The following is a 12,434-nucleotide window of genomic DNA, read 5'->3' on the forward strand; positions in this document are numbered from 1 at the left end:
CAAGTACCAGCAGGAGTCTCACAAAAAATCCCAGGCAGCACAGAGCCCTGAGCCTCTGTCGGCTCCCTGCAGCCACAGCCCGGCTCGCGGCTGCAGCAGTGGCCTGGGGCACCGTGAGTGCTAGTGTTGGCCTGTGACACTCAGTGACATGGAGCACCAATGGCTGTTCTGCCCCTCGGCAAGGGTGGGGGCATACAGGAACGCTGGGGCTCAGGGCCATGGCTGCCCTAGGCACCGCACTGGGAAGCTCCAGCAGCCTGGAGCCAGTGCCCTACCTGGAGGCAGATGGCCACATTGACCCTGCACCCAAAGGTGGTGCTCACAGCACGCGCAGGCAGACCCAGGTCCTTGAAGAGCTTGGAGAAGGACTGTGTGAGCGCGATGCGGGGCCGCTCCTCTGCCACCACCATGCAGGTTCGCACACAGGACAGGTTCACACCCTTCATCTGCGGTACAGGCAGGAAGGTCCTGAGGGTATGGGGCCGGGTGGGGTCCTGAGAGGATGAGGCCTGGCGGGGTGCTGAGGGGATGGGGCCTGGCGGGGTGCTGAGGGGATGGGGCCTAGTGGGGTCCTGAGAGGATGAGGCCTGGCGGGGTGCTGAGGGGATGGGGCCTGGTGGGGTGCTGAGGGGATGGGGCCTGGCGGGGTGCTGAGGGGATAGGGCCTGGTGGGGTCCTGAGGGGATGGGGCCGGGCAGGATACTGAGTGGACAGGGCCTGGCAGGATGCTGAGCAGGGTGGGGCCTGGCACCATGCCCACTGTCCCACCCCAGGGAAACCCGTGTCCAGCCTGGTACAACACTCACCCTGAGCGTGGCTGTCTGTGTGCCCAGTCCCTTGGTGCACATCTCCATCACCGAGTAGGAGCAGAAGGTGACACGTGCCTTGTATTGGCTGACGGCTGACAGCCACAGTGCCACGTTGCTCTCCAGCTCCAGTGGGGGCACCAGCACTGACTGATGTCCTGAGTAGACACTGTAGGAGGGGCTCAGCTGGGAAGGGCCGGGATCTGCATCCCCCCTCCACTTGGGACCGCTTGTACACAGATGTCCCCCTTCTCTAGCATGAAAGAAAAGAGGGAAGTCTCCCCACTCCCAATAGAAGCCGGGGGTGGACGCATGGAGAGGTGCCAACCACCTCACCCTACCCATGTTCTCTCCAGCCTCGGGAGACAGTGTGTGCCAGGACACTCACCTGCACAGGCACCACAGGGCCAAGCCCAGGCCACAGTAGGGGTCCAGGCAGATGGCAACCTGCCGCGAGGGGTACAGCTCACACTGGAGCTTGATGGAGCGACACAAAGCACTGGTGGCCGCATGCGACATCTTGGAGGAAACAAGAGGTGCGTTAAGCGAGTATACCTCACCTACTTCCTGGGGCCATGGCCGGCTCACACCCCATATGTCCATAACCTCATCTACTTCCTGGGACCATGGCCGGCTCACACCCCATCTGCCCATCACCTCATCTACTTCCTGGGGCCATGGCCGGCTCACACCCCATCTGTCCATCACCTCATCTACTTCCTGGGGCCATGGCCGGCTCACACCCCATCTGTCCATCATCTCATCTACTTCCTGCGGAGGTGGCCTCATTCAACCTGTGTGACTAGAGACTCTTGGGCATTTCTGAGACAGAGGAGCAGGTTCACCAGGCTCTTGGTCCCTTGGCAGCAAATGGTAACGAAGCCACAGCTGAGGATGGCCACTGGCAGCAAGTGCCTGGGTGCACATCATTCCTACTCCTCCCAATGTCAGGCTTGCCGGGCCAGGAGGCCTGACTGGGCCTGTCCATCCACTCCTCCGGCAACCCTGGGCTGAGGCAGCAGCCTACCTTCACGCCTGCTAATATCCCCGTGGTTGACACGCTGAAGTCCAAGTATGCCAGCACATCTGGGGAGGCGGGTCTGAATATGCTGGCCACCCTCTTCTTGGGCACATCATCTGCTGACAGACATGAATGGATCAGCACGCCCACATGCTCACTGTCACAGCAGGATGCCACTGGAGCAGCCTGGGGGCTGTCAGGGGGCACAGAGCAGCTGAGCAGAACACAGGGCGATGGACATTGGGGTGAGGTGGGCAGCGGGCCCTGAAGCTGCTCAGTAGGTCCCTCTGTTGGTGTGTGACATGGGACAGAGGATAGGGCCCCAACCATAGCAGGGCAGTTATGGACATGATTAAGGCTGCCACTGCCCCTAGATACAAGTGGACAGAGGCCAATCAGGGTCCCCTGCAGTGAGCCCACCCCTCCCCTCAGCAGTTGTCTGGTACCCCTCAAAAAGCCCGCTGTGGCTCACAGGCAGGTGTTGTCACTCAGGGCAGCACTGGGCCCCAGGCTGCGACTGCAGAGGAGGGACCCTGGGCTGTTTCGGGTTGGTGCTGGAGCATGCTGGACTGGATGGGCCAAGCTCCTCGGCCTAGGCATCACCAGGGCCCACAAATGGCCTTGGAGGACCACTCCCCTGCCCCATGTTGGCAGGAGGCATGGCCCCACACAGTGGAGAGGGTGGCAGGGAGTACTGGCCTGGCAGGGAGTACTGGCCTGACAGGGACCCCTTCCCACCCATTCTCCAGGGTGGCCACGGCCTCTCCTATGGACTCACCCTGCTCTAATGTGATATGCCTGTTCCTGGGTGACAGTGTGTCCCCCCCAACCCCCCGCAGTCCCAGCACAGACAGGAAAGGGGGCATCCTGCTGGGCAGCTGCTGGGCATACGCACCTGTGTCAAGGATGGTTGGCCAGGTCCTGATGTCCACAGCAGCGGCTGCCTCCTTGGACCTGAGCAGCCGTGTGATGGCCTGGGTGGTGAGGACGCATGCAGACTTGCTGACCTGCAATGCCGACAGTCCAGCCCAGTGAGCCTGGCACCTCTCCTGTGTAAGGGGGTCCCAGGCCTACCCAAGGGCCAAGCGCACCTCCACAATCATCCTGACGGTGGGCAGTGTGGTGCCGAGGTTCTGGGGGTGTGGGGGCCGCACGGTGACTGGCACACAGCCACAGTACAGGCAGCCGTAGAAGGCAGCAATGAGGTCCACCCCTAGGGATGGTATGGAACAGTCAGCAAAGTACACAGATAAGGGACGACAACGGCTTCCCCACCACAGTCCCAAGTGACAAAAGCCCTGACAGCAAGGGCACAGGCTGCCTAGGCTCAGGCTGGCAGGAAGAGGCCTGTGCAGCCCCAGGTTGTATGTGTGATGTTGCCAAGGGTGGGGTGGGTCTGTACAAAGACTTGTCCCTGGAGAAGAGCCTTCAAGAGTGCCAGGTACCACACTATCTGCCACGTGGTCCCTCGTGACATCACTTTGCACCACACGATTCCACGTGAGAACACTCTACCACACGGTCCCACGTGACATCTGTAACACATGGTTCCACATGACATCACCTTTCACCACACAATTCCACGTGAGAACACTCTACCACACGGTCCCATATGACCTTACCATCTACCACACAGTCCCACATGACATCACTCTTACCACACAGTCCAAGTGACATCACCATCCATCACATAATTCCATATGAGAACACCACCTACCAAGAGATATGTCAGAACGCAGTGGGATTAGCTGCCTCCAACTTGCAAGACTCAGAAAGAAATGCCCAAGGGACCTGGGGCTATAGTGGGCTAGCACCGGCCTTGGCGATCCACCTCCTCATTCACACCAGGCCAAAGTGACTACTGTAGCCCTCTCATGCTTCCTTACAACCTTGATGTCTCAACAATTAGAACCCAAGGGACAGGTGCATACGGCAGAAGTGGAAAGTGTGTGTGAATTGGGTCACAGCAGCAGCCAGATCTGTGTGACCCAGGTCTGAATGTGTGCAGCAGCGTGATCCATGACCCGGGTCTGCACGTGGCAGCAGCGTGATCCAGGACCCAGGTCTGCATGTGTGCAGCAGTGTGATCCGTGACCCGGGTCTGCATGTGTGCAGCAGCATGATCCGTGACCCGGGTCTGCACGTGTGCAGCAGCATGATCCGTGACCCGGGTCTGCACGTGGCAGCAGCGTGATCTGTGACCCGGGTCTGCACATGGCAGCAGCGTGATCCGTGACCCGGGTCTGCATGTGTGCAGCAGCATGATCCATGACCCGGGTCTGCATGTGTGCAGCAGCATGATCCATGACCCAGGTCTGCACGTGGCAGCAGCGTGATCCAGGACCCAGGTCTCCATGTGTGCAGCAGTGTGATCCGTGACCCGGGTCTGCATGTGTGCAGCAGCATGATCTGTGCATGACAGCACCTCTGAGCAGAGATGTCCACGATTACCCACAAACAGCAGGCAGCCCAGCAGCCAAGGGTTTGTCCAGGGCCCAATTTGCTATGTAAAATCAGAGCCAGGCTCCTAGGGAATGGTAGGGGCAGGTGAGGATGGCAATGCACATTGCAGCCACTTACCTGGGGGATACACCAGAGCCACGTGGTCCCCGACACGCAGCCTCCCCTTCTCCATCAGGACCGCGGCCACCCGCTCGGCCCTCTTGTGCAGCTGGACGCAGGTGGCTGTGCTGGTGACTGTGCCCTGGGAAGCAATGACAGGTCAGCGTGCACGGGGGCATGGCGTGGGCTGCATCCTCCCAGGGCCCTCTGTGCCCAACTGCAACAGTCATAAACACATCCACACCTGCCATCTTCCAAGCACACGGGGCTCTCCCTGTCCTGACAGCTGGAGGGGTGCCCCCTTGGGGTCTCACCGCTACTGAACATCCTGTGTTTCCAGGTTTTCTCCTGCCATACACGGTGTGGGGAGTGGGAAGTGGGGTCACAGTGCCTGCTGTGCAGTCTGACCCACCTGACAGACAGGGGGTCTCCACCACACAGTGGGTTGGGACCACAGTGAGCACCTGCACTCTGAAGCCTACCTGCCTCTACCTGCCTACTTTCCCAGCAAGACTGACAGGGTGCTGCCAGGTGACGCTCCGCCCTCACCTTAGCATTGAGCAGCAGGAACAGCGGGTGGTCGGGTGTGGTGTGGGCCCGCCACTGCAGCACGTCAGCCAGGAACAGGAACTGGGCAGAGAGGGGCCCTCAGCGGAGGCAGCAGGCACCCAGGCGCAGGGCCGCCCCCAGGAGCACTGGTACCTTGCGTGCCTGGTCGCTGTCCTCCATGTGGGCCAGCTCTCTCCCCGAGGCCTGCGCGATCCTCTTCCCTGACACCAGGTTCCCAACGACCATGGAGGCCGGTCCAACCTCTGCAAGGGAAACTGCAGGAAGCTGACGGCCGCACTGGCTCGCTCCCCCACCCTACTCTGCAGCACATTGGAGTCACTGAGGTGGTTTGCGTCAAGTGGTCAGCAGCCTCACCACAAACCATGCAACACTGGGACAGAGGTCTCCCAAGGTCAGGAAAACACCAAACAAGCATCTCTCAGTTAAAATGTCCACAATGAAGTCTCCTCACGTGTGTGGAGGGACATGATTTGCTCTTAGTAAGATCTCACTACTTTATTGCATTTGATGTGTAAGTCGGGAAATTAAACCTCTTGGGTATCTTATGCCAATTACCCAGCAATTAGCAAAACAACTAGCATACCCAAAGCAACTAAAAACTGCATGGAGGTCAAGACAGTCTTTCAAGTTAGTTTTAAGGGTCTAGCATCAGGCAAGTCCATCGGAAAGTGTATACAGCCTGTGCTCTGGCAGGAGTACTGAGCTGGGCAGTGGCAGGCAGAGGCCGTTCCATCCCAGCAGCGAGGGGTGAGGCAGTTCACTGAGCTCCTCCACCTCCATGATGGCAGGTGTGAACACATCTGCTCTGCCTCTCACCCCCTAACTTCCCCAAAGGGTCAGGGCTGCTGACCTGGCTGCTTCTGGCGTGGCCTGGGGAGGTTGGTGACGCAGGTGTGGGGGCACATCAGCACGTTGCATGGATGCAGTGTCCCTTCCAGGAAGCGCTGTCTGGTTTCAGAGATGTGAATCCCTCCAAGCGGAGCCTTGGGCAGTGTGTTGGCAGGAACCAGAGCCAGGCAGTACACGCCCACCTGGTGGATGCTGTCGATGGCCTGGGAGGAAGGGACCTGGTGTGACACTAGAGAGGAGGCAAGGCAGCACAGACACAGCCTTGCCAGAGCTTTAGAGGTATGGAAGCTCCAGGTTGCTTTGTAGAATGAGAAAACAAGAGGGGGAAAAGTGTGTGTGCACTTTCCTACCATTAAGTAAGGAAAGGGAGAATCCAGTGTGTGAGCACAGGATATACGTACATGCTGTGAATACATGTACAGAAACACTGTGTGAGTACTGTACATACATGTGCTGCATGTGAACACGTGCCCTTGGGCACACTGAACATGCACAGTGTGTGAACATGTGTCCACACACCAGTTCCCATGCCCACCAAGGACACAGAGCTACCAGCCCAGCAGCGTGCTTCATGGCCTCCCAGAGGATGAGGGTGGGCACCAGAGCTGCTGTCTCCATCTCTGCTTCCAGCTGCACTCTGGAGCTGAGTATTTTACAGACAACAAATCCCAGGGTTAGCAGACACAACCGATGACCCCACTAGAGCAAGCTGCAGCTCAGTCCAGCCTTCTGGGGTCACTGCTGAGGCAGGACAGTTAGCAGGTCAGGGGAAAGGCGGTAGGCTTCCACTCAGCTGGCTCTGTGATCATGAACTGGGGACACAAGTCATCTTACAGAGGAAAGGACAGACACCCTTCCCCTTGTCCTCTGAGAGATGCCCACACAGGTTTCCACCGGCACTGGCCCTGGAAGGTACCACTTGCTCCACCCCTTAGCTTCCTTCTTCTGCTATGGCCCAGGGACTCTGGGTGTGTGAACCAAATGCCAGAGCCAGCTTAACATCCCTGCTGATGGCTGAAAACTAAACATGGCAGCACAGATGGAAACAGCTACAGGGTTTAAAGCCACTGGTGGATAATAATGGGAACAAGGTGAAGCCGGGATTCCGAATGAATCCACCCCATGCCTGCCTGCACAGATGGCTCTCCAACCTGCCAGCCCTGCCTCGGTCTGTAACAAAGCCAGTCTTGCTGCTGTGCAGTCCTGTCCCAAAGCCAGCTGCATGGGGAGGCCAGGCAGCACCTGGGCCAGTGCGGAGAAGACTGCCAAGTGCAGCCAGGAGGTAGAGCAGGCGCAGGTTAACACCCCACATGCCCTGCTTTCTCTGACAAATGTTCAACAAGGTGGACACAGTGAGAAGGTCAGGCCAAGCAGCCCCACGTCTGATAATACCAGGAGTCACTGGAAAACCAGGCAGGTCGGGACACGGCTGGGACCTTCAAAGCCACATCAGTCACTGCTGTTGTCCTGGGACTGCCAGGGCTGTTTCTGGGGTGCCGGAAAACGGGGCTGCAGAGATAGCTCTGTGAACGGGCACGTACCTGCAGCACGCGGCTCATCCACTGGAAGCTGTCCTCCTCTGAGGCATCAGGCCGCTGCTCGGCCACCAGGACAATGCGGTCATCGTGCAGCACAGTCACCGAAAACACAGCAATCCTGAGGGAGACGAGGTGGCCGGCATAACCACACAGGCAGAAGGCTGCCTCACCTAAATTCTCCCAAGTGGACTACCTGGGGCACTTCCTAGAGCAGCCTGAGGCCCAAATTCCACAAATGTGGTCAGAACATGAGGGAATTCAGAACAGCACTGCAGCATTGGCAAAAGACCAGGTACACACAAAAAAGCCCACACCACTAGAGCACACAAGGTATCGGACCCCATTAACACACAAGGCGCCTCTCATCCCAACATCACACGAGACGTCTCACCCCACTAACACACGAGCTACTTTATCCCACATCACATGAGGTGCCTCACCCCACTAACACACAGGGTGCTTCACCCCACACCACATGGGGTGCCTCACCCTACTAACACACAGGGTGTCCCACCCCACTAACACACGAGCTGCCTCACCCCACTAACACACAGGGTGCCTCACCCTACTCACACACAGGGTGTCCCACCCCACTCACACACAAGCTGCCTCATCCCACGAACACACAGGGTGCCTCACCCCACTAACACACAAGCTGCCTCACCCCACTAACACACAGGGTGTCTCACCCCACTAACACACGAGCTGCCTCATCCCACGAACACACAGGGTGCCTCACCCCACTAACACACAAGCTGCCTCACCCCACTAACACATGAGGTGCCTCACCCCACTCACACACGAGCTGCCTCACCCCACTAACACACGAGCTGCTTTATCCCACATCACACGAGCTGCCTCACCCCACTAACACACAGGGTGCCTCACCCCACTAACACACAGGGTGCCTCACCCCACTAACACACGAGCTGCCTCACCCCACTAACACACGAGCTGCCTCATCCCACGAACACACAGGGTGCCTCACCCCACTAACACACAAGCTGCCTCACCCCACTAACACATGAGGTGCCTCACCCCACTCACACACGAGCTGCCTCACCCCACTAACACGAGCTGCCTCACCCCACTAACACACAGGGTGCCTCACCCCACTAACACGAGCTGCCTCATCCCACTCACACATGAGCTGTCTCACCCACTAACCCACAGGGTGCCTCATCCCACTAACACACGAGGTGCCTCACCCCACTAACACACGAGCTGCCTCACCCACTCAGCACAGCAAAGTCCAATTACTTGCTCGCTCTGTCTCCAGGCTCTTGTGTCACACAGAGGAGCAGAGCAGTTGTCACAGGTACATGCGCCCTGTGTCTCATTAAGCCTCACTAGGAGACAAGGACTCTCCAGACAAGGCACACACTGGGGCCGCAGCTCTTGGGTCACAGGAGAGTGCCCTGGCTCCATGTCATCCACCTCCCTCCTCCATCCCTCTGTTCATCACAGCTTGGTTTCGACCTTGTTCCCTTGAGGAAATCAATGAAATCTATGGACAGCCAGGAACCTGGCGCAGAGCCTGGAGCCAAGTCTCCCTTCAAAACTGGTTTTCTGAGTCCTCCTCAGGGGCAAAGCCTCACAGTGTGGGGAAAAGGGACCTACAGCACATCACCTGCCTCTGTAGACAAACTTCATGGGCTCCACGGCCAGTGCAGTGGCCACAACGTCGTCTGCATTGTGCCTGCGTACCCCAACGACCATCAGCCCGTCCAGCTTGCCCACGACAAACACCAGGCTATCCTGCGGAAGGGCACTGTCAGGCGTCAGGGGCCTCCAGAGGAGGGTCACCGCCCAGGGCCACAGGAACTACACACACTGGAACAAGCCACATTCAGGACACAGACTGCATGCAAGGAGGGATTGGGCAGGCAGGGCTAAGGGACATGGTGCCAACTGAGCTCAGGGAGGGGCTCTGCAAACTCCTTGGCTGAGAGCTGGTCCTGGTGAGAGCACTGTGGCCTGTGTTGACGGCACTGAGCCCAGCACTATGGCCTTGTGGTGTGACCACTGAGCCCAGCACTGCAGCCTTGTGGTGTGAGAACTGAGCCCAGCACTGAGGCCTTGTGGTGTGAGCACTGAGCCCAGCACTGCGGCCTTGTGCTGTCAGCACTGAGCCCAGCACTGCAGCCTTGTGGTGTGAGCGAGCAGAGCCCAGCACTGTAGCCTTGTGGTGTGAGTGAACAGAGCCCAGCACTGCAGCCTTGTGGTGTGAGCGAACAGAGCCCAGCACTGTGGCCTTGTGGTGTGAGCACTGAGCCCAGCACTGCGGCCTTGTGGTGTGAGCACTGAGCCCAGCACTGCGGCCTTGTGGTGTGAGCATTGAGCCCAGCACTGTGGCCTTGTGTTGACAGCACTGAGCCCAGCACTGCGGCCTTGTGGTGTGAGCACTGAGCCCAGCATTGCAGCCTTGTGGTGTGAGCATTGAGCCCAGCACTGTGGCCTTGTGGTGTGAGCACTGAGCCCAGCACTGCAGCCTTGTGGTGTGAGCACTGAGCCCAGCACTGCGGCCTTGTGGTGTCAGCACTGAGCCCAGCACTGCAGCCTTGTGGTGTGAGCGAGCAGAGCCCAGCACTGCGGCCTTGTGGTGTGAGCGAACAGGGCCCAGCACTGCAGCCTTGTGGTGTGAGTACTGAGCCCAGCACTGTGGCCTTGTGGTGTGAGTGAACAGAGCCCAGCACTGCAGCCTTGTGGTGTGAGCGAACAGGGCCCAGCACTGCAGCCTTGTGGTGTGAGCACTGAGCCCAGCACTGCAGCCTTGTGGTGTGAGCACTGAGCCCAGCACTGTGGCCTTGTGGTGTGAGTGAACAGAGCCCAGCACTGCAGCCTTGTGGTGTGAGTGAACAGAGCCCAGCACTGAGGCCTTGTGGTATAAGTGAACAGAGCCCAGCACTGCGGCCTTGTGGTGTGAGTGAACAGAGCCCAGCACTGCAGCCTTGTGGTGTAAGTGAACAGAGCCCAGCACTGCGGCCTTGTGGTGTGAGCATTGAGCCCAGCACTGCGGCCTTGTGGTGTGAGCACTGAGCCCAGCACTGCGGCCTTGTGGTGTGAGCACTGAGCCCAGCACTGAGGCCTTGTGGTGTGAGCGAACAGAGCCCAGCACTGAGGCCTTGTGGTGTGAGTGAACATAGCCCAGCACTGCAGCCTTGTGGTGTGAGCGAACAGGGCCCAGCACTGCAGCCTTGTGGTGTGAGCGAACAGGGCCCAGCACTGCAGCCTTGTGGTGTGAGCACTGAGCCCAGCACTGTGGCCTTGTGGTGTAAGTGAACAGGGCCCAGCACTGTGGCCTTGTGGTGTGAGCACAGAGCCCAGCACTGCGGCCTTGTGGTGTGAGCACTGAGCCCAGCACTGCGGCCTTGTGGTGTGAGTGAACAGAGCCCAGCACTGTGGCCTTGTGGGGTGAGTGAACAGAGCCCAGCACTGCGGCCTTGTGGTGTGAGCGAACAGAGCCCAGCACTGCGGTCTTGTGGTGTGAGCACAGAGCCCAGCACTGCGGCCTTATGGTGTAAGTGAACAGAGCCCAGCACTGCGGCCTTGTGGTGTGAGTGAACAGAGCCCAGCACTGAGGCCTTGTGGTGTGAGCGAACATAGCCCAGCACTGCGGCCTTGTGGTGTGAGCACTGAGCCCAGCACTGCGGCCTTGTGGTGTGAGCGAACAGAGCCCAGCACTATGGCCTTGTGGTGTGAGTGAACATAGCCCAGCACTGCAGCCCTGTGGTGTGAGCACTGAGCCCAGCACTGCGGCCTTGTGGTGTGAGCAGTGAGCCCAGCACTGCGGCCTTGTGGTGTGAGCACTGAGCCCAGCACTGAGGCCTTGTGGTGTGAATGAACTGAGCCCAGCACTGAGGTCTTGTGGTGTTAGCACTGAGCCCAGCACTGTGGCCTTGTGGTGTGAGCACAGAGCCCAGCACTGCGGCCTTGTGGTGTGAGCACTGAGCCCAGCACTGAGGCCTTGTGGTGTGAGCACAGAGCCCAGCACTGCAGCCTTGTGGTGAGAGCACAGAGCCCAGCACTGCGGCCTTGTCCGTCAGCCCCAAGCAGCTAACCTGAGTGCAAGGGTTCCACTGGATGCCACAGGCTCTCATTTCCTTCTCAAGTGTTCCCAACTTGCAAAAGGCTCCCTGGTGAGGGTATATAGTCTTACAGCTGAGAACCTGGGCCAAGGGCTTATTTCTAAACATCGTGGGTCGTGGAGCAATAGAGAAAGATTCCTAGTACACGTCACGCTATGGGAAGCAGGACGCCCTCATCCACCCTGTGGTCCCTGTGCCTGCATGGAGACAGGCAGCAGCCAATGCCATGGCAGGGTCGGGGCAGTGGAGACAGGAGAGTACAGCCTCCTGGAATCAGGGGATGTACTCACAGGCCCAATGAAGCCCAGCAGGCCAGTCCTGGTGAAAGGCCGGTCAGAGACAGGGACTCCTGCTGCAGTGACTGGCATGGTCTGCACAGAGAAGACAGATGGTCAGGCAGCGATACCAGCTGACCAGCTAGGAGCCTGGTGCTGCCCACACTGCCTGCTGGTCATGTATGCTGCTCAGCAGACTACTGGGCTCAGCTGCCCCATCTCCCAGACACAGTGTTCCCTTCAGCCATGCCGCCCAGACCCGAGGCTTATTCTGGACACAAGGCGGTGACCCCAGTAGACGGCTGCTCCTCCTGCTGGCCCAGGACCCCAAGGTATTCTGCATGCCTCCCCACTCTTAGAGGTTCCCTGGCCACAGGCTGTGCTGTAGCAGCTGCTGGCAGATGTTGGGTCAGGCACCAGAGCCTCCTCAGTGGCTGTGGGGTCCACTTCGGCTGAAAGGCCAGGGTAGGATTCAGACCTCAAATACGTTCCTTGTGATCCCGAGCAGCCCATAGTACGCAGTCGCAGTGGCCCTGGAGTCCACACAGATCTCCCCAACTTCATCTGCCTTGCAGAGGTAAGGGGTCCCCTCCAGCTTCACGACACACATGCTTGCTACAAGAGAGGCAGGCCTCATGTCACACACCAAGAACATGCCTGGGACCCTGCAGTGAATTCCTGAGGAGTTTACAACCAAGTGACCCATGCTCCACCCAATTGAGAGG

At 58.9% G+C, this 12,434-nt stretch overlaps 1 protein-coding gene across 5 annotated transcripts in view; it reads right to left on the reverse strand.

The window, feature by feature from the left end:
- Positions 1–12,434, reverse strand: part of DIP2A (disco interacting protein 2 homolog A) — an 85,043-nt gene that overhangs the window by 6,009 nt on the left and 66,600 nt on the right. For 2 of the 5 annotated variants that reach the window (XR_009245143.1, XM_058661522.1), the window contains exons 19-32: positions 12,188–12,324; positions 11,725–11,805; positions 8,977–9,104; positions 7,350–7,464; positions 5,810–6,011; positions 5,092–5,201; positions 4,939–5,019; positions 4,408–4,531; positions 2,919–3,040; positions 2,723–2,834; positions 1,834–1,943; positions 1,195–1,325; positions 807–964; positions 276–446 (exon numbers count right to left, since the gene is read on the reverse strand). Coding sequence is in view for 4 of the 5 variants with exons in the window: in XM_058661522.1 (XP_058517505.1) it covers positions 276–446; positions 807–964; positions 1,195–1,325; positions 1,834–1,943; positions 2,723–2,834; positions 2,919–3,040; positions 4,408–4,531; positions 4,939–5,019; positions 5,092–5,201; positions 5,810–6,011; positions 7,350–7,464; positions 8,977–9,104; positions 11,725–11,805; positions 12,188–12,324 (1,782 nt within the window). In the remaining variant the exon portion in view is untranslated. Of the gene's footprint in view, positions 1–275; positions 447–806; positions 976–1,194; positions 1,326–1,833; positions 1,944–2,722; positions 2,835–2,918; positions 3,041–4,407; positions 4,532–4,938; positions 5,020–5,091; positions 5,202–5,809; positions 6,012–7,349; positions 7,465–8,976; positions 9,105–11,724; positions 11,806–12,187; positions 12,325–12,434 lie in introns of all 5 variants that reach the window. The other 3 variants (XM_058661521.1, XM_058661518.1, XM_058661519.1) reach the window with 2 other exon arrangements.

The sequence above is a fragment of the Ochotona princeps genome, chromosome 3 (assembly GCF_030435755.1).
Source record: "Ochotona princeps isolate mOchPri1 chromosome 3, mOchPri1.hap1, whole genome shotgun sequence".
NCBI lineage: Eukaryota > Metazoa > Chordata > Mammalia > Lagomorpha > Ochotonidae > Ochotona > Ochotona princeps.